At 37.9% G+C, this 21,883-nt stretch overlaps 1 protein-coding gene and 1 long non-coding RNA gene across 45 annotated transcripts in view; one reads left to right on the top strand and one right to left on the bottom strand.

The window, feature by feature from the left end:
- Nucleotides 1-11,787, top strand: part of LOC18446412 (MADS-box transcription factor 23) — a 47,979-nt gene extending 36,192 nt beyond the window's left edge. For 2 of the 6 annotated variants that reach the window (XM_020674888.2, XM_020674890.2), the window contains 6 exons: nucleotides 4,854-4,915; nucleotides 6,305-6,404; nucleotides 6,520-6,561; nucleotides 6,648-6,689; nucleotides 6,845-7,002; nucleotides 11,314-11,787. In XM_020674888.2, coding sequence (XP_020530547.1) covers nucleotides 4,854-4,915; nucleotides 6,305-6,404; nucleotides 6,520-6,561; nucleotides 6,648-6,689; nucleotides 6,845-7,002; nucleotides 11,314-11,380 — 471 coding nt within the window. In that variant the 3' untranslated portion in view covers nucleotides 11,381-11,787. Of the gene's footprint in view, nucleotides 1-4,853; nucleotides 4,916-6,304; nucleotides 6,405-6,519; nucleotides 6,562-6,647; nucleotides 6,690-6,844; nucleotides 7,003-7,105; nucleotides 7,452-11,313 lie in introns of those variants that run through there. The other 4 variants (XM_011629574.3, XM_088854678.1, XM_020674889.2 and 1 more) reach the window with 2 other exon arrangements.
- LOC110008286 (uncharacterized) overlaps nucleotides 1-21,883 on the bottom strand; it is a 58,918-nt gene that overhangs the window by 19,437 nt on the left and 17,598 nt on the right. For 16 of the 39 annotated variants that reach the window (XR_016046655.1, XR_016046665.1, XR_016046660.1 and 13 more), the window contains 4 exons: nucleotides 8,980-9,094; nucleotides 8,835-8,883; nucleotides 7,703-7,871; nucleotides 4,851-4,928 (listed from right to left, as the gene is read on the bottom strand). This is a non-coding gene — a long non-coding RNA (uncharacterized LOC110008286). Of the gene's footprint in view, nucleotides 1-2,307; nucleotides 2,407-4,850; nucleotides 4,929-7,682; nucleotides 7,872-8,638; nucleotides 8,884-8,979; nucleotides 9,095-10,697; nucleotides 10,778-21,883 lie in introns of those variants that run through there. The other 23 variants (XR_016046656.1, XR_016046657.1, XR_016046654.1 and 20 more) reach the window with 9 other exon arrangements.

The raw sequence follows: 21,883 nt of genomic DNA, 5'->3' as shown, positions 1-21,883 counted from the left end.
TGTAGCCCCAAGTGGGCCCCATGCACCCCTCCACATGCAATTTTATGGTGGGGCCCATGGACCATAATGGGCCCCCATATGCATTATCAATTATAAAATAAAGAAAATGATTTTTAGAAAATGATTGCTATTTATTTTTGTCTCTAATTTATCAAATACTAAAAATTCAGTTTTAGACTATCTATAGATCCATTTTGAGAAACTAACATACCTAGATATTTTTAAAAATTCATTTTAATAATCTAAAAATCATTTAAGGTCAAACTAATTAATTTTAATTTAATATGATGGGAATTGGATTCAACTATGTTCACAGAGTAGTGAAATCACTAAAGCACTCCATCCTCTACTAGAGGCTATAATCTACACCCACTTTCTCTAACTGACCAGTTGTTCTCATGACCCACAATCCATCATAAGAGTTCATGATTGGGGTACCAAAGTCAGCCAATAGGTGAGACGACACAATCTTAGTCTATAGATTACAGGTTCTCCCCTATTGACAAGTCCAAAGTCATATAGATCTGCACACACATAACTCATATGGTGCCTATAAGGGTTCTCTCACACATGTATATGTATCACCCTCAATAGTGATTTGCTTCTTGATATGGCTATCATGTGTACATGTTGTATGATGATATAAGATAAGGCATTGACTATCGTCCCTTCAGGCCCACCAATCACACACAAGTGTCACACAGTCCCTTAGCTCACTACCCTAGGCAACTCCGACCTCATCAAGGGCCACCCTTGCTAACCCTTATCGGTTGTGCTCTATGACCAGGTATTTATGGTTTTGGAACTTGACTGGCCTAGTTCGTCAAGCCTAATCTGAATCTTGGCAAACAATATTTGCCATTCTCGGTCCTTCTGGACCATACTCCCACTGGTGTTCTTTGTTCCACTATATTAAAATTGATTCCATGCTCTCATAACGCCTTTAATGGCCACAAAAACCCAACATAAATTTATGCTACTAAATAAAAATTCTTCCTAACTTAAAAAGCAACTGAGATCAAAAGGGATTTTGATAAAACAGCACCTTATGTCAAAAGGATTGGTCAAACAACTGTCCAAGTAAGAGGCACTTAGGTTTCAATCCTTGTAACCTCAAACTCACATGTACTTGTGATGCAGAATCACGGAATTCCTTAGTGGGTATCTTATGGCATGATGACAATGTGGATTCGCATTCCCTAGCTTGCTAAAGCCTGCCACAGCAGTACCTGATCACAACTACAACTTGCACATGACAAGGTTCGGTCCATGGTTACCAGGATCTTCCAAATCCGTAGCGATCCCACTTTGGGATCTTCTTCCTATGCTCCGGGAAAGGGATCTCGATTTCCAAATTTTGGGATCCCAATCTCTACTATTAAAAGATCCCTATTCCTATAGTTAGGGATCTCGATCCCAACCTTAAAGATTAAGACAACAACTAAACTAGTGATTTTCTTTATTTACAGTCAGTTAGTAACAAAAATATAATTTTAATATAGTTGCATTGCTTGTTGGCAATAAATAAAGAGATACCTACTTTAAATAGTATATATAATCGTAAATACCAAAAGGTTGGGATCAAGATCCCAAAAGATCAGGTTCAAGATTCCAAAAAGATTGGGATCAAGATCCCAAAAGATCAGGTTCAAGATTCCAAAAAAGTTGGGATCTCAATCCCCAACATTTGGCGATCTTCACCCCTAACATATGCACCATATAAGTGACGCTCTCAACCATAGGGATCTCCTAGCATTTGATTATTCCCCCGCTCCCAGTCTTGCTCCCATAACCAACAACTATGGTTCAGTCTTATTAAAGAAGCAACATATGTATGGCAGGCATGCAGGTTTAGAGAATCGACCAAAGAGTAAAACTTGTTAGTTCAGTTAGTAGGGTTGAAAACTGTCGGCGCTTGAAGGAAGATATTTCCAGCTGAACCCAAAAGCTTTCATATTCGCTATGCTGGCTCAAAACATGTCCTTTAGAGAAACCAGCCTACTCATAAAGAAGCAAATGATGCCGCACCTTCTTGTGTAGGGCCTCAATTTCTTATGTGTTGTATGCATGTGTCCATGTACTGAAATGTAAATGAACATATGCTTTCTGTATGAGAATGCACTAATAGGAGTGGATATCCATCCTAGTATAATTTGTGCGAACAGAATAAAACTGAGAGATAGTGAAGAAAGGAGATCTTGTTATTTGAAAAAGTACATAAAGCTGTATTTAAAAAAAAAAAAAAGAAAAAAGGAAAAAGATTCAGGTCGGAATATATTGGGCTGCAAGATCATTATAGAGGTGAACCTGATGTAACTGTGACAAAGTTGATCATCAGAAGAAAACAATGTGCTTGTGACACCACGTAATTCTCATCTGCAAGCTGCAATAGGGCATATGAGTTGCCTGCAGAACCTTGATAGCCTGTAGTAGTCAGGTTTCACGATTTGATTGTAGGTAACTCAGTAACAAAGGTTCCCAAAACAACACCTTGGTGGAAAGTTGCTTCATAACTGACAGTTGCTAGTCGCTGATTGGAAAGTTCATATCAATAAGATCTAAAGTACAACAGTATGCAAGGGCAACAGAGAGCATGCCTGTTCACACATGTGATTGAGGACATATTTTTCCTGGTTTGGCATAATTTTTTCCTTAAGAGCCAATAGAAGACAGCAGTGATTTGGAATAGAACAAACAACAAGAAGCAATCAGAACTTCTCAGGTCAATTATCACCACAACAACCTCAGGTCTTCTCATGTCAAATATCTTTCCTTTCTCTCTATGGGATATTTGACTTCTTTGGAATATATTAAGATGGAATGAGAACCACAGAGAGATTTTGAAGAGGACTATATTGCTTGATATTGCACAGAGCCCTGTGGAATTCTGAGTTGGTCCCTGTACCCCCATAGACAGGGCCAAGCTTCATATAAATGGTACCTCCAAGGGCAACTCAGGCCTTGCAGAAACTGGTTGAAGCGTTTGGAATGAACACGACCATTGGTAGTTAATGTTCACAAGCCTTGTGGAAGCCACAAATATGCTTGCCCAAGCTAAAACTATCCTAGATAGAGCTTTAGCACGTACTCAACGGGGGTGAGAAAAGTCACCATTGATAGCAATTCGAAGGTCCTGGCGAACAATCCAATGTCAGTTGTTTCCTCTGCATGTTGATCTTGGGCAATGGCGGCACCATTGCTCGAAAATTCAGTAGGCGGCCAAGGTGCCTAGGCACCTTAGAACAACTTGGCCACGGCCAAGGGCACAAAAGTATTCTACACCCCCCCCCCCCCCACCCCCCCCTCCCCACCCAAAAAAAAAAAGAAAAGGAAAACCAAGGGGACTAAAAGGTTTTGAGGGGACAATCTAGTGCCCCAAACCCCCAAAAAAGCATAAGCCCACTTAATAAACTTATTAAGGGGGCTTACGGATTTTAAGATTATATCAATGATTTTTGGCTGCCCTAATGGTTAAGTAGGAGTAATTCAGGCTAATTGAAGGAATCGAGTTGTGGTTTCCATTGATTATTTCAAAAAGATGGCTTCTTTTATTTTTAAAAATGATCATTGATGCTGAAAAGGGCCAGTCTCAATAATATGTGGTACTAAACTGTGCAGGGGACCCTCACAAATTAGGATTAGTTGCATGTTTTGGTTAGATGGGAGATTAATTATAAGAAAATTAAGAAATTTGGCTAAACCCCACAAAAAATTATAGAAATTTGACTACGGATCAGTGCAATATATGGTTTATATTATGCAACAAAGAATTTGTGTGAAAAAGAATATTGTGTATATTCCTTCATGAATGTATCTAAAGTTATTGGGATATTGTTTGAAATAAACAGACCATAGTGCAAGAGGCAAATGTTTATGCTTGAAATAAATAGACAATAGACAAGGTGTAACACATGCATGCCCCCACACATACCCACCCCCGCCCCCAAAGGTATTTTTGGGCGCCTCCACCTTCTTAAACTTTCAACGGCATGCTCTCATCTACACTTAAGCCATTCAAATGACAAATGTCCATACCTATAGGGAAGGGAATCAAGCCAATGATGCCCATGTCAATGATGGGTGTCCGGCATAAACAACTGAATCCTATCATCTGGACATTCTTCTCCTACTTGCCATAAATGTGTATCATTAAGAATTTGAGGTCATAGGCCTCCCTAACATTTTACTCACATGTTAGCTTTGGCACAATGGCTCATTTATTTACCGGTTAGCATTGGCACAATGGCTCATTTGTTTTTGGTTCAATGGAACTTCAAGTTCTCATATTGAGTTCCTTCATGGGGAACGCCTCTTTTTAACTTGTATATATTTTTTTATTGATTAAATATTTACAAATATTGTAATCAAAAAAATAAAAAATAAAAAGGCCATAGTATACTGATAATTGATATAGAATATTCAATTAGAAAGTAGGATTATCCTTAACTGATGATAGATCAAAGATCTGAGCAACTAGGGTTATATGTAAATACCAAAATTGAATAAAATCAACATACCAGAATAAAAGCAACTTGCAAAATAAATGACAAATTTTTTGTCTCACCATCGTACTCAAAGTCAGAAGAAAAAAGGTTAAAATGTCTACATCATTTAACAAATTTCCGCAACAAAAAAATCCATCATCTTACTCACAGAGTCAGAAGAAAAAGTTAAATATCTGTATCATCTAACAAATTGTATTTATGACTGACATTACCCGGACTAGAAATCAATTTGTTACTATTAACCAACAATGGAATAAATTGTAATTCTGTTGTATTCATTTAACAGTGGACTATATGTGTTTCTGTCTTATCTAACAATAGACTAAATTGTGTTTCGGATTTTACTAGTTATGGCAGAGGGAGGCAGCAACCTTAAGGCAGCAACTCAAATCTTTGCAAGATAATCACCGGTATCTTCTCGACCTGCAACAAAAGTTGTTCGAAAACTTTCTTTCATGTGCATACAGCAATGAAATGTGCTCCCATGTTATAAACCAGAATGTCTTGTGCAACCTAGCAATCTCAATTAACATAAGTCCGACCATAATATATAGAAATTATTTTAAACTGTCATTGCACTGGACGTGAGCCTTTTTATAACTTTGTGCTAGATGCATATTGCAAAGTAATTGGCATCTATTAGAAGTATGGTGTTTGTAACTTTTTAATAACCAACTCATGAGAATTACAAAAGGTGACAGTCAATTACAATAATACATATGCTACTGTGATAGATAATTTGGAATTACAACTCCCAGATATCAGAAGTCTGTTTTTGATAGATAATTTGGAATTACAATATTTTTCTTATCCAAATGACAGGGTATTGACAATTAAGTAGGAATTAACCCGAGCTCAATCAATTATCTAGCTATGCAACCACTCCTACGATCAATTTAATGAGTTCCTACGTTAAGTAATCTCTATTTAACTATAAGCAAATTGAGTGTCCAACTGTCTTATGGGAATTTGTACAGAATTTGAAAATATAAGTTTCCTATAGCTCATTCAGTTACCTACTAAGAGTCATGTACTTGAGTATTCCATATATTGTATGTGATCAAGTATCAAGAGTCTTGAACTTCATATTTCATATATTCTATGTGATCAAGTATCGAGAGTCTTGAACATCTTACCAAAAATACAATTTGAGATTCGGCCAAGTCTCTTACGACTCGATTGAGAGATGGTGGTAGGAACAGTAAGTTGACTATCAGATTCTTGAAATCATTGTTTCTAATCTCCATATATTAGGAAGAATATCGTAGCATTTATAAGCCGGACTGTACTAAGAAGGCTAGCACTCGTTGACCTCAAGCCCTTCATGCATTGCTTCCCTAATGTTAGGCTCGCGGGCAATCCTTATTACTTGCATCTGTGTTGCTTACATGAGTGTATAACTAAAGAAACTACGTCATTCTCTCATTCTAAATTGGAAAACTGAAAAGCTCTTCCACATTGATCTCATCAATCATTTGAATGAACAGTATACACAAACTTTCAGGTTGATAACAAAAAAGAAGTACTATATCCATATCCAAACAGTATCAATATCCATAACCAAACTCTTTGAGCACAACTGCAACATCAACAAAAGGCTTCAAAACTGCAGCTGGCACAAAATTTGACTTTTTTTTTTTTAATCACAGCCAGCAAAGCTGATCACATAGAAAGTTGACGACATGTTGACACTAATTTTCTCAGGAAAACAGAGAAATGCTAATAATGATTCCCTATCCCATACAACATCATTAGACTGGCCTGTTTGACTCTAGTTTCTTTGGTTCGGGTTGCTGCAGGCAATTGATGGGAGAAGAACTTTCAGGTTTAGGTGTTGGGGAACTACAAAATTTAGAGAACCAACTGGAAATGAGTTTGCGTGGAGTTCGAAGGAAGAAAGTAACTTCTAATGCAAAAAACTGAAAACATCTAAGCCTCGCAAATCCAGAGTTTCAATTCACAAAGTGTTACTGATAAATGATATTAGTCACATGTGTGGTTTGCCTTATTGCAGGATCAAATCTTAACCGAGCAAATTCAAGAACTACAACGGAAGGTCTTTCAGCAAAAACAACTGCACCTTTATTCATCATATTTTCCTCTTCAAGAATCAGGACACTGAATTTCAATATTTTCATGCAGGGAGATCTTATACATCAAGAAAATATGGAGTTATACAGGAAGGTAACCAGTCTACAAACAAGTCCAAACTTCCCTCACACTGGAAATTTCAAGGAAGAAACATAATGGCACAGTCATTCACGGGTTTTGGTCCTAATCGAATCAGAACAAGACACAGGATTTAAAACTTATGCTCAAGAAGTCATTTTTTTCTGCAGGTTTATGAAGCTAGGATATCAAATGAGGGAACGAAAACGAAGTCCTTTTCATTGACCAATTTCAACTTTGGAGATGACCCACACATGCCCATCCATCTTCAACTTAGCCAGCCCCAACCACAACAATACGAGTCACCGGCAAGATCCATGAAGCTGAGGTGAGATACTCCCTCTATATGACCAGATTGTAATCAAGAAAAGCCTGCACAATATAATCATTCTACTTATCTAATGCCAAGGGTATTCCTTGAAAAATTGCAGCAGACTTCAGCTGCAATAACAATGTACCCAAGAACCTTGGCAGGAAGCAGATCTCATGATCTCCAAATCAAGGATTCCATGATTGCAACAGTTTATTATATGCATATAATACGGTATTATGATGCAAGAGGAGGACTATCCTGCATCCAGAAAGAAACTTGCAATATGTTGTGACATCCTCATAACATGCCAGATTCTAATATTATGTGATGTAAAGCTATGCAAAACTAAGTTTGAACAATTGGTGCTTGTATCAGGCATTTCAAAAACTTCAAACAGCCTGTTTGTAAAACCATTGGCGGTAGCCAATATTGCTACAATGTGATCAAGACTTAGCATCTCCAAATACTAACTCTCCACAGCTACTAACCCTAGACATCCACTAACAACAAAATGAACTACAAACTAAATCCTGCATGTTATGGTTAAAAATATTCTATATGATATGAACTCTTTTACTATTAAATAACAACAGAAATGCAACAGCTCATGAACAGGATAGAAACATCAGTTGAACAAATTTCAATGAGAATAGTTGTTTTTAAGCCTACATACAGATTTGCAAGTTGAAAGTTACCCTTTCAGGGAAGCACCCACCAAAATTTGTCTGTAGTCATACATATTGGAAATCAGTAGCAAGTCCTAGGGTCTCATAAGAGAATAAATATCATTATCCTTGGAAATTGGCCAGGCTTTTCAATTTCATCTGTAATCTCCAGGAACTGCCTGGGTTTCATTGTTTCTTGTTTAGCTAGAGTATGGATACCTTCAGAAAATTAACACATAAATAAAATCAAATAATCCAATTTAGATCGATGAAAATGAACATTTCAAGCAACAAAAAATTAATAAGATATCATAATTGACAGAGTTTGCAAGCATTCTCAATCCAGGAAGTAAGGTTTTGTGAGACTAGAAAAACATCCTAAACATTATTTCAGTATTCTATCTATTGTTTTTGCATTCCACCACATATACTAATGGTATTATTAGATATGGATACATCAAAAGTCAGTTGAGACATGTAGTGAGTTAAAACAATGTAGAAAACACACTTTCCATACTGACCGCAATTTACCACTCCAGAATAGGTAAGAATCTTCAGAGAAAAGTTACGGTGCTCTAGAAGAATATTCTATTCCCCACATGCATGGGAAATTGGCTCTGACAGATTCTTGTTGATTATGACACTCTCTCCATACTGGCCGCAATTTACCAGTCCAGTATAGGTCAGAATCAGAAGCAAAGTTACGGTGCTCTAGAAGAATATTCTATTCCCAACATGCATGGGAAGGTGGCTCTGACAGATTCTTGTTGATTATGACTTTGTGACTCACTCCTTTTTCTAAAAGAAATGAAGGATGCAAGCAAAAAAGTACAGGATTATGTGACTGCAGCGACACAAAGCCAGTCAACTACTTTTGAGTTACAAAAAAAGAATAATCAGTCACCAGGTAAAGCCAGCAATTATAAGAATCAAGTCATCATAAAATTAGAATATTTTATCAGATTAAATGTATAGAGGTTTCATGAGGAACAAAAAATACATCGTATAACTCTTATTTCATAAAAGAGTTTTTCTCTAATTAGAACTTAATCTACAACCTGAATGTTGAGGAAAAAGCATAATGACCGTTTACCCATTAATAAATGAGTCCCCATAATTCTCTCGACCCAGAGTTCATATGAGCTAAAATCACAACACAAACCAATAAGAAACTAGGAGCACCTGGAATTAGTTGGGCAATCTGAAGTTCCACAGGTGAAGGGAGAACCACCTTACAAAGCAAGGAGAATAGTATCAATACTTCACCAGGAACTCAAGACTTTCAATTCCTAAAGGCATCATACGTTAACATTGTACTAAATTTTACCATTAGTAAGGAAAAGGAATGGTAGATCCCAGTCTAAGTCATCCTCCACAAGCTCGAACAAGTAAAACAGATAAACAAAAGGATTTTCATTTCCTTGCAATCAACGTCTCCATACCTATTATCAAACCAAAGAAGAAACAAAATAGGAATAGTTCTAAACCATTCTTAATGATAAATTGTGTCACTTCCACATAATAGAATGTTAAAAAGAACCAGCATTAGATAGCACTAATGAGTCAATAGAAATCCTGCTTTAAGTTACAAGAGTAGGTACCCAGTTATCAAAGTCGCTAGGACTCACGCAAGATTAGTATGAGAAACATAAATCATAGGAGTCAGCACCTTAATGGCTTAACTTTTTTAATCAAAAACCCAAAGTAAAAAAATCATTATTGTAGACAAAAGCATGAAATTTGTAGGCTTCTTTTACTCTTTATGCAGTGCCTAGAACGCAGAAACAACAGTTACCAAAACACAGAACCCTACTGGGCGTATTGCCATAGGAACTGTCTTTGGCAAAGACAAGAATCTGCCACAACTGCTGCTTTAAATTATTTAACTCCAATCTAACAGGGTTTATCACTTTTTTCTTTAACATATTTTAGCGACAAGATCATTCGCATATTTTGTCCAACTACTAGAGGCGATTCTCAAATATCAAACTCAAGGAAACATGTAATCCCAGATCATTTGATCATATGAAACTTGTCTTATATAAAACGTAGATCAACCATTCCATCAGAATCGTTCTATTTTTATTCTATAACTACAATTACTATAAAGTTATGTCATTCATCTGTCCAATTAATGACATGGGTACATCAAGCATCTATTTATCCTTGACAAGTAAAGAAGAGGCATGAAGCAAGCCACCCCATCTCTAGCATGACCGTATGCAAGTAAACTAACTCAAGAACCTGCACCACCAGATCCAAATCTCCCAAAAGTACATGGAATCTCACAAGGCAACACTGAGCAACATCTTCCGACACCAAGGACCAATGAGTGTGTCAAAGTCAACCATAACAATAGTTCAAAGTGATTACCTTATTATCCTATGGATCCCCTAACCATGCACACAAGAGCTTTACATCAAGCTTCCACCAAAACCGTACCTGATGAATCAGTGGAGGAAATGATTAAACAAGACTGCAACCTGGGATGACAAATGCCCCATTGTGTAACCAAAACCTATATTGAGGCAAACCAGGCCCAAGAAATCACAGAATCTCGGATTGACTCGATTGTGGTAACTGATATGATCATTGCCCTAAGAATATCATGTTGTCCTCTCCTTCCACATACACCAGAGAATCATAGGAGACAAAGCATGAAGTAAAACCCTGAACTTAGGGTGGCCCTCCTACTCTAGATCCGCGAGACATTCACTTCCAAACCTTATCTCCTAGCCACTTCCTATCCTAATCCTTCTAAATATTAATGTTTCCTACTACATGTATGGCTCTGTGTAATGATGGGATGGCATAAACAAGGGAGACCTATATGAGATGCATGAAGAAGCTTCAAATCTAATGAGCATATGGTGAATGTACAATGAGGCAGGCAATTCACCGTCGACCCAATACGACAACGATAGTGAAGTGTTGAAAAATTAAATGCCACAATATTGTACTAGCAAGTGACTATGGTTTAGAAAACTATGCATCACTAAAAGACAAGAGCTCCTTAAAGAAAGAAATGTGTTTAAAATTCTGTACCATCTTTAGTCACCCCCAAGATCAATTCCACATTGAGCTGAAGCTCAAGGAAGTCCTCTAAAACAAGTCCCCCTCAAAAACTGATATATCATCATCAATTTAAGTAAATATATAACCAGGGTATCAAAAGCTCAAAAAAAAAAAAATTTAAAAAAAAAACAAAAAATATTGGAGTTGTTTCACAAGGCATTTCAAAGACGTTTTGAAACTTTTCAGATCAAAATATTCACCGATTTTCTAGAGGCTAGACCCCCTTATTTGGGTGGTCAGGCTAGACCATATAATCTTATTCCAAATATAAATTTTTTAAGTTTTAGATCTTGGAACTACAATCGTTTGTAGTTTCAAATAACAGATACACACATTGGATAGATCAAGCAATCACTTTATTCCTATATCTAACCAACTTAGAACATGAAGTACACAATGGTTAGCTTTCTGACCAGTTAGGCATTGACAAGTGAAACATCAGCAAAGGCACCATTAAACAATCTATTAATCAAACAACAGCAGTTCAAACATCTTTTGACACCAAGAACACTGAATTGCACAAATAATAAATGAGTGGCCCCCATAATATGTCAATCTCTTACGTTATGCATTGCATTGTTCTTAGGTGTGTGGACATGAGGGAAGCCAGTCCAGAGACTACATTTGACCAAAAGGAGGACAAAAAATGGTGACGTAGTGGATGACGCGGCCTTTTGGATGGCATCAAATCTATGTTTGCTCAGATTTGATGGGAATTTTTAGTAATTTTGAAGTTATTCTTAATCTATAAGTTCTTCAGGTGTCGAAACTATCATATCTACTGTTTACAACTAAGCTACTAGGGCACGGAATCACTTGAAATCAGCTTTTCATTAGTTCCTGAAGAACCGAATAGCTAGACTTTGGAGAGATACAGACCCAACCAATACTTGTAGTGACTTGGCCAAAGCAATGCCAGATTCGGCCAAGTCCCCAAGTCATGGAGTAGTCAAGGACAATAATCGCATATTTCACCCAATAGGGGGTATGATGACCTGAAATTTCATCTTTTGGGTCAATTATGAGCCCTCTATAAGATTGAATAACATGATTTGCAAAAGATTGAGAAATGCTTTTAGATTCGAAAGCAATCAGAATCCCAAATTTGAAATCGTCAAGGTTTTGGGTGAACCTCAAATCTTGTCGATCCAAAACCTAACCTCAAATATACTATGGGGATACAATTTTGCAGGCATTGAAAACCAATTATGACTAGTAATTTCTTTTGCAATGTATTTATTTTGTTTTAGATGTAATTTTTGTTCATCAAAGTTATTTTTTACTATAAACCTAAATATATGATAATATTTCTTCAAAATACACTAGATCTATACCAATCTAGACTTTACTCAGCTAGCTCTAGTTTTTTTTTTTTGCTGACCAACAGCTTGAACATGAATATTTTCTTCAATTTTGTTCTTCAATTTTGAATAATATGTAGAAATCCACGGTACAAATGAAAAATTGCTAACCTTTTTATTTCAGAATAGAATATGTGAATTCCTTCCAAATGCATTAAGTCTAGGTGCAATCCAATTCTTTTCCCTAAAAATTTAGTATTCCCCCATTAAAATGCTGCATAACATGCATGTCTATGCCCTTGGGTGTTTGATGCTTTTAGGATGCAAATTTCCACAGCTCCACCCAAATGCATTCTGTTAAGATGCGACCAATGATTTTTATCAGAAAACTAGCACGAACAATTTCTTAGGCATGGAAATGCATTTTGGTTTTGTCCTTTTGTTTTTACAAGACAGGTTCAAGTTCAAAGACCTCTTAGTTTATCAGTTAATAGTTGGTCTACCTTTACAATAGAAGTATGTCACAGCAAAAGATTGGAAGTATGGGGTTGAGGTACATCCCAACAGGACAAATAAGGTAACATGTACATTGGCTGTTGGGTATCCAGTTGCATGAAAGCTGATGGTGCAAAGGTGAGTGGCAGCATCAATTGCCATGAAATCAACATGTCATTGCGTACCAAAGAGCGTGAGGCAAAAAGTATTGGCAGTTATCATTGCTTAGGAGAATTTGCCTACAGAAAAGAAGATGGTTGATAAGCACCCAATTTACACTGGACAAGAAGGGCAAGGGATTATACTGAGGATTTTCAGGCCCAACTCGAAGTTGCAAGGGCAAGTAGAATGGGAAAATACTGCAACTAGAATTGTTAAGGAAGTTTACTGCACAGTGCGATCCTCAAAAGCTAGCAAGAACTGCATGGGGAGTCCAAAAGGGCTACCTTATGTCACGTTGTTGATAACGGGGGAGGTTGCAGCCCTGATATATTCAAGGCATTCATGAAGGGCGAACGGAAGCATGGAGTACATGCTAGAGTTAAATTGACCCTTTCTTAATGAAGCCCTCATCAAAGTAGATGAATAATCAAATCCAGCTTTAGTAAAATAAGATGAAAGCACATGATGAAGGTGATCGTGAAGTTTTTCAAAAATGATGATCATCCATTTCAATGCAGCCAATACTGAATGTTGCATGCCCTTATATCCACCATAGCTGATATAGGGCTTTGAATCAAGCCCTTTCATACATATTACATAGCAGGCCCCACATAGATGACATGGCAGAGGTTGGGTAATCGTGGATGAGCATATGATGTGGCAAAGAACATGGGCAACAATCATGTCAAATGGTTGGAGGGACATTAATAGGACAACATTTATTGATATTACAATATTAATAGAAGAGCATTTATTAGTATCTATAGGACGGTTGTAAAACCATCCATGCCTTATGGGGTGGAATGTTGGTTGGTCAACAAACAATATATCTATAGAATGTGTATTGCTAAGATGAGTAGCAAGAGAAAAAAGGATAGAATTCAGAATGAATATATCCCAAGGAAATTAAGGGTGGCTCTAATAGGTAAGAAGTTGAGAGAAAGTAGACGAAGGTGGCCATATGTAGCATTGACATAGTTAGAAGGGGCGATTTGGTTCAAGTGGAAAGCTCTCAAAGGGTCAGGGGAAGACCCAAAAGGCCATTGATGGTAGTGGGAAGAGATATGGCACTTGTGGCCTGAATGAGGGTTTGGCCCAGTGTTTCAAAAAATGCTAGGCAGAGCTTAGGCAGCTGGGGAGGTTCAGGCCGCCTAGCGCCTAGGCGGGGGCACCCAGAACCTGGGTGGCCCAGTCAAAATAAAAATGTCTATATAGTCCAACAATATAGACTCTATTCAAGCAATCAAAAAATGTCTCAATACAAGCAATCGAAAAAAAAATTCACTAACTTTGATTGCTCGATCTTCAAACTTCCACCCCTAAGATGTTTCTAAGGACACAAAATCATCTAAAAAACCTCTAATAGATTTATAAAACATCCAAGACTAAATCTAATATTAATGGGTGATGATTAGATCAATTTCTCGTAACTTTGAAAAACCCCTCGATCCTATAGAAATCACCAAAAACTAGTTTTTTTGGTTTTTCTTTCTCTAAAATAGGCTCTAATGGCGTTCGTCTTTTATATTAAACAAATATATATATATATATATGCCCTCAACGAGGAGCATTTCCGCCCCTGCGCGGGGCACAGGCCCAAGGAGGCGGCGCTAGGCACCCCCCTAGGAGGGTGCCCAAGGATAACCTGCCTAATTTGGCCGCCTAGGCCTGGGTGATGCGCCCAAGCCTTTTGGATCGCCTAAGCGCTGAGCGATCCGCTTTTTAAAACAATGGTATGGCCCTTGATAGAGCAAAATGGCAGAACAAGAAGTAAAAAATAGCTGAGATACACAGACGATGATGATGATGATGATGATGATGATGGTATATTGCCCACAAGGGATAGTCTTCTATGATAGTATCAATGCCCCATCGTTGGAATGAGTGAGAAGCTACTATACGCTACCCAATGATATGGTGAGGGCAGTGCGTGAGCAGTATGTATCCAAGTAGTAAATGAGAATGCCACAAACTATGTCCATACAACAACGTGAATCGTGAGGAAGAGGAATCATTTAGTATGGATTCCCATTGTCACGCACTATGTCACCATGTTCCTTAAAGACATTAAGAAGCTTAAGCAAGTGAAATAGTATGTTGAGAAAGCACTGACCACTACAACCAGTAGTGATTCTAGCTTGAATAAGGCAGTTCACAATGGACAGGAAGAAGTTTAGACCACCCATCATGCAATTTGCAATGTCATTCGTGTCCATTGAATCAATATTGAGGTCCCAACCAGTAGTGATTCTAGCTTGAATAAGGCAGTTCACAATGGACAGGAAGAAGTTTAGACCACCCATCATGCAATTTGCAATGTCATTCGTGTCCATTGAATCAATATTGAGGTCCCAACCAGTAGTGATTCTAGCTTGAATAAGGCAGTTCACAATGGACAGGAAGAAGTTTAGACCACCCATCATGCAATTTGCAATGTCATTCGTGTCCATTGAATCAATATTGAGGTCCCAACCAGTAGTGATTCTAGCTTGAATAAGGCAGTTCACAATGGACAGGAAGAAGTTTAGACCACCCTACAACCAGTAGTGATTCTAGCTTGAATAAGGCAGTTCACAATGGACAGGAAGAAGTTTAGACCACCCATCATGCAATTTGCAATGTCATTCGTGTCCATTGAATCAATATTGAGGTTCCAATCAAGGCTTAAAAAGAAAGTTTCCTAGAAAGAATTGTGTAAAGAAAGTTTCCTAGAAAGAATTGGGTAAACGCCCCTATCTCAAGGACCAAACAGTGAGGGAAGTTGAAAGGATAATCAATAACAAGAGGTTCTTAGACAAATAGTAGATTGAAACAGCTACAGTTCCTCGAGTGCTGGTTTTGAAGATTTAGACACCTGAATGATGCCTTCTAAGGTACTTGCATAAGCAATTGATCGAGCAAATCCACACATACATTCCACCACAAATATTGAGAGATAATTGATCCTAGTGGAATAACTTACTGAACTAATCAATACCTACAGCAGGTAAATGGCTTCGACATTTAAATATTTAACAGATAATTGTGGATTCCAAAATTTCAATTATGGTTTATGATTTATGAGCATTCACGACAATGGGATATTAATTAATACCCACAGCAGGTAAATGGTTTTTGACATTTAAATATTTAACAGATAATTGTGGATTCTAAAATTTCAATTACGGTTTATGATTTATGAGGATTCATGACAATGGGTATATGTTCTATCTAGAGTTTCTCTTCAACTTAACAGATTGTTATGCCCAATTAACTCACCTTGAGATCATAGAGGACATGCAATATTGCATGAAAGATTGGCACTAGATGGAAGGAAGCAGATTGAAGCTTTGAAGGAGGTAAGAAACAATTTGCTATGAATTTCTCCAACTTAGGGCATCTATGAATTATGTAAGCCACATTAGTAAATGATTAAACTTTTTTTTTTTTTCCAAAAGCTTTCACGATGTAAAATAAACTTTGCTGGGAAATCTTGAACTGAGTTGGATCCAGGTTAGTTCTTAAGTCCGTATGCCTATATACATTATTCTATAGTCACTTGACACCTTTTTATGAGTTCTTCTCCTTTTTGAGCCAAGTAATGAAACTATATGTCAATGGAGCCCACCACCTATAAAGTATTGTGCTCAAGGTGCTCAGCCAAACCAGTTCTGCCATGGGGTATGACCGAAACATGAGGGCATTCTAGTGGATCCACATCTCTAGGAGAAAACAATTGCCTCCTACCAAGATACACAAGCTGCTCTACGTCAACGACAACTTGAACTTTTCAAAACCAGCATAGAAAGGAAGATGAGGATTACGACCCCATGAACTTGGATCACGTATTCCTAGAAGATCTCATGAAGTGGTTGGTGGAAGTGGAGGGACCGCTTCTCAATAACAGGCTACTAGAAGAATACTTGGGCCTATCAAAGAGGAAGGGGAGCTCCGACTCAAAAGGCATAAGTTGAAATAGGTGCACAAGTTGCAAGAGGGGTACATGTAAGGAGCAACAAGATGATGGAAATAGAGATGATGACAACGATGAGATCATTGAACCAGCCGTAAGAGCGAGAATAGGCAATGAAGTGGGGGCGAGCACAAAGGCTAGAGCACGCCTAGGTACTCAAGATTACAAGGGACTACCTAAGTTACCCACTCGGCAAATCATTCCTAAACCTTCACAAAGATAATCGGGATAACCATGATTGAGATGAAGGGGTAACCATGATTGCGACATTTATATTTGCAATTTTGAAGGCTCCAGTGAAGTCATTATTGTTTTGTAACATTTGGCGAAAAAAACCCTCAATATTTATAAGGATTCTATTTTCCTAAAATATACATTACTTTCTATTTTTATTACTTTACCTCATATTTCACGTTTTTGCAATTTTTTTGCAATTGTTTGTGCCTTTTCTTCTATGGTGAAGGCACTTGACGAACTTGGTTTGGTGAGACCAATTCTTGGTTAAACCGGGTTGTGCGAGTATCCCCCTTTTGGATATACATTTCATTGGGGTCTTCACCTAGAGGGACAGATTTATGTAGAATTCCTTCCTAATGACGAACTGGTAGGGGGAACTTCCAGCGCATGGGATGGCATATCTACAAGGTTACAGGAACCTTTCTAGGAGTATTGGGCTCTACAGATGATTAAATCCAAAGTGCCTCTCCGACACCAGATTGCCCGACTTCTTTAGGTCGGATGTAAGGGAGCCGGAATATCGTAACCCTAGGCCTAGAGGTCCAAAGTGCCTAGCAATTTACTGCTAGGTCGTCTGGGCATATCAGAGTAGACTAAAATAGCCACTTAGTATTTTTTTTGTGTCGGTTTGCTTTACCATGCTCAAGAGGTAATTACATTCGTCCCGATTATTTCATTGTTGCCTATGAGATGGCTCATGATAAGCAATTTACATTGGTACAACCGGTGTTAGAGAGCATTTATTATGGTCTCAGATAGATCGTGAGTCACTTATAGAAGTGGGGAAAACATGTAAAGTTAATGGTAATCTCAAACTAGGTTTTTAGTACGATACGTGTGGGGTTGGATGAGGGCTTATTTCTAGTAGATTTTTGTACGGTACGTGTGGGCTTATTTCCAGTAGATCTATGACTGAAATGCCAGATACGCTTGGAATGCTGAGTGCCCAATCATTCTTAAACTTATGAATAGGAATGCGAAGCCCATTTATGAGAGACGCTCGATTAATGTTTTTGGGTGACGGTCGAGAATTTTAAAGAGTATCCTCCCTTCTTCAAATCAAGAATAGGAATGTGAAGCCCATTTATGGGAGACACTCGATTAATGTTTTCTGAGTGACTACTGAGGATTTTAAAGAGTATCCTTTTGCCATTGGCATTGTAAAGGCCAGGGCCTTAGTCGACTCTACTGGTGTTCTTTTGGATGGCGTACTATTGGACACAGAAAAATGCATTACCTTAGAGGTATTTGTTCATCCCTTCTCCCATAGAAAATAGGGAAGAGGGGTTTGTGGAGCCTCATTTCCCTTATCAATTCACCCATAAACTTGGGCTAGAGCAAGGAAACCCTCAAGAATTTCCCTGGAAGGCAAAGAGAGGTGTGACCTTTGAAGTAGTTTGGGAATCTTGTCTTGTGACCGATATAGGGTCGTCATTCGTGGTTCTCAGACTGAAGTGGCGGGACGGTCAAATTATATTAGGATTGGTTTTGGGCTAGTATGGGCCATTTATTTTTTTATGATGCCCCCAAAAATGTACTTAACATCATGGAGACAACTCAAAGAGAGCTCGTCTCTTGAGGCTTGACCGGGTGTTTACACTGTACAGTTCACCTCCACCTACTGCCCCAAATCCTCGAGGGTGGCAGGGCATATATCATAGCGAGTCATCCCTGAGTACCTGCGACAAGCATATGTTCATGTGGTTGGGAAACACTAGTCAAGTAACTTCTATTGACGATGACTAAAATAGAGAAAAGAAGAAAAAAGAGTTCAATATATCATGAAAACATGCCAGATTTTAGTGGATCTGGCTTTCCTTATACAAAAAAAAGACCCCAAACCCTAGATAAGGCTTGTTGTTGCTATTCACAGCCTGTTTTTATTGTTCACCCTAACACCCCAGACCCTTTTATTACGTTATTAAAAAATGGGACTAAAACTACCCCTACTTAATAACATTATAAAAATACCCCATAAGTCCCTACCCTCAAATTAACTTATAAAAGATCCATAAATTTCCCCTTTAATTAGAACACTGGAATCATTAAGTGACCGTAAAAATAGCAACAAACTAAAAATGAACTCCTACAAAAAGGTCAGGTCCTACTAGATTTCTTGCGACCTTAGAATGTGGATCATCATGAAGGGGGTCATCAAAGGACCAACTGATTGGGTCAATGGGCCCATGAAAATTGTCTTCACTAGTTGAAAGACTATCTAGTGCATAAATGATGAAGATTTGTGGCAAGAGAAAGCGATGGTCCGGCAACTCTTTAAGATATTGTAACGAAATTCATATAGCGCTCAAAGTGCCGTAAGAGGAATCCTGACATCGAAACTTCTCTAGCTTCTTTTGTGAGAGCAATGAGAAGGAAGAGGAAGAGATTTTCATTGGAACTTTGCTCATTAGAGATAATGCCAGAGCCAGTGGTTGAGGTTGAGTTGGCTGCACAACCGTTTGAAGTTGCTGCAGTAAGTATGGACTCTCTTGTGGCATCTGCATACGTGGTGCTTGTGGGCAAAGTGGGGTTGATTCTTTTTCAGGAACATCCCAAGATTCCAATTGTGTAGTAGTTACATTCTTATAAATTCCTTTATATGTACCACACAACATTGGCTCAACGAAGGTAGAATATTGGTATCAATACTTTACCAATCTTGACTTAGGAACTTCATCTCGTGGTGAGACAAAAGTTTCAAAAAAGGGAAAAGATCGCAACAGGAACACGAATCATTCAAGAGCCCAAGACAGTGCCTTTTCTTATGAACTTATTTGCCCAGTCGGAGAAAACTCATATAGGTCAGGTGAATTTCAAAAAAAAAAAAAAAAAAAAAAAGGCCGAGAATGTGTAGAGGACCATTGGTCAAAGCTCCTCCCCCGAGAATTTTCATTTTTTGTTTCATTGATTCAAAGCCAGAGAGTAATTACCAAGTTGGCACTGTACGTGTGGCTAGAGACATGGAAAGGAAAGAATGTGCCTTGGTGGAACCCTTGTAGGTTTTAGTACTGCTTGAGTGTCCACGAGAACATAAGGTTTGAGATGCACTTTACTTTTCTTAAATTCGAAAGACAATGATGTCGATCCGGTGCCCTCTCCTGCTGCAGAAGAACCTATGATACAACGTAATAGTGGCAAATGTTCAAGTGGTAGAGAGATGGATGTGGATGCTTCCATCCCAAATTCCCCTTTGAGGGCGAACGATGCACTTGCATTGGTCACAGTTCCTTCCACAAGTATTCTTATTGTACACCTTGATATGTTAGGAAGTTGAGATGTACTATGTGTTTACTTATCTCATCATCCCTTTTTTTAAGTTTCTCTCAAGCAAATGAGGCAACGACTTCTAGGGCCAACAAATTGTGGCTTGGGCTATTTACTTTGTTATTGCATGAAGTCTGCTTTTCCCCATTTGAGGTCCTTGCTTTGGTTGAGAAGGTCTTTGATGATTCCCTTGTGTTATTATCACAGTACAATAACCCCTTAGAAAATATCCGATTGTGAAAGGAATCTTGCTGCGTGTGAGGCCAGCGCTTCCTTTGTTCCCAGAAGAGGAGCATTCTCGCTTGGTGAGAGAAAGAGTGCAGGCTAGAGAGATCTTCGAGAAGGAATTGGACGTCCACTATGCCCAAGTGGATACTAGGCAAGCATCTCAGAACCATGAAGCAGAATCTTTGTCCACCACTGAAGGGATTCAGTCCGAACTCTCCAATGAAATATTGAACGTCTGTTAGAAATGAAGCATGAGCGTCTATTAGAAATGAAGCGTGAGTTCAAGATAGTATCTACACGTATCCCAAGACTTTCGCAACATGTTGCAATGTTGTCAGGCAAAGAAACAGCACTTAAGAGTGAAATCCATAAGGTATCAAAGAAAGTCACCATAGTCAATGGAGAAGGTGACACGCTCATCACATATGGAGTACAGGTGGCTGAGGAGACGTCTCAAAGGCCTAAGGCATAGATAGCTAGTCTCCAAGATGCCCTTTACATAAGACTTGAGTTGTGATGCAAGAAGGAAAGGTTGGAAATTGACTGCACCCTTTTTCTTAAATAAGTAAAATCAGCAATAATAGAGAAAGAACATGGTCGTAAATCAAGCCAAGAGAAGAACTTTCTTTCATAAAATAAAATTTATTCCTACAACATATATTTCCCAAAATGTGACATCCAACCATTTATGAGCCTCTGAAACCCTAAATTAACTTGAAAACCAATAAACAATTAAGACTCTAAAATACCATTTGAAAATACTAAAATTCCAAAACTACCCCTATATTCACGAACAGTACCTGTGAACAACAACACATGAACAACATCCATGACAGGAACTATGAACAATCCATGAATAATACTCATGAATTATAAATAAAGAAAATATAAAAAATCCTAGAACCCCAAAAAAAATTAAAAACTCTAAAATAAACCCTAAAACTAAAATCAATTTATGCATCCTTTAAAATTGAATAAATATAAAAATAACAATACTTAATTTTCCCTCCATCATTCTTCCCTAGTTGGAGAAAACTCGTCCTCGAGTTTTTTAGTGTGCTAAGATAAAATTGGCACTTGTCCAACAACATTCTTCAACTCGAATTTTATAAACATGATCCTGAGACTTGTGGGTAAATGCACTAATCATAAGACAACGATTGTACATTGAAAATAAGAAGCCCTCAAGGAAAGGGTCATTGTATGTCGGTAGAATAATTTTAATCACATAAATTTGTTGAATTTGAATCACTTCAGCCATATAGGCCTGTCCTCAAGGAAAGGGTCATTGTATGTCGGTAGAATAATTTTAATCACATAAATTTGTTGAATTTGAATCACTTCAGCCATATAGGCCTGTTGAATTTGCCCAGACTCAGCTCTAAAACACACCATGGGTGCATCTTTGAGATCCGCGACTAAACCAACAACTTCACCTATCAATTCTCCTTTGAGTCCATCTTTTTCATCATCAAATACCAGTTCAACTACAAAATCTTTATCATCATCGTAAATTG

Source organism: Amborella trichopoda, chromosome 13, assembly GCF_054954075.1.
Source record: "Amborella trichopoda isolate Santa Cruz 75 chromosome 13, AtrichopodaSantaCruz75HAP2 v2.0, whole genome shotgun sequence".
NCBI lineage: Eukaryota > Viridiplantae > Streptophyta > Magnoliopsida > Amborellales > Amborellaceae > Amborella > Amborella trichopoda.
Note: the sequence above shows the minus strand (reverse complement) of the source record. Positions and strands in the feature narration are given on the sequence as shown.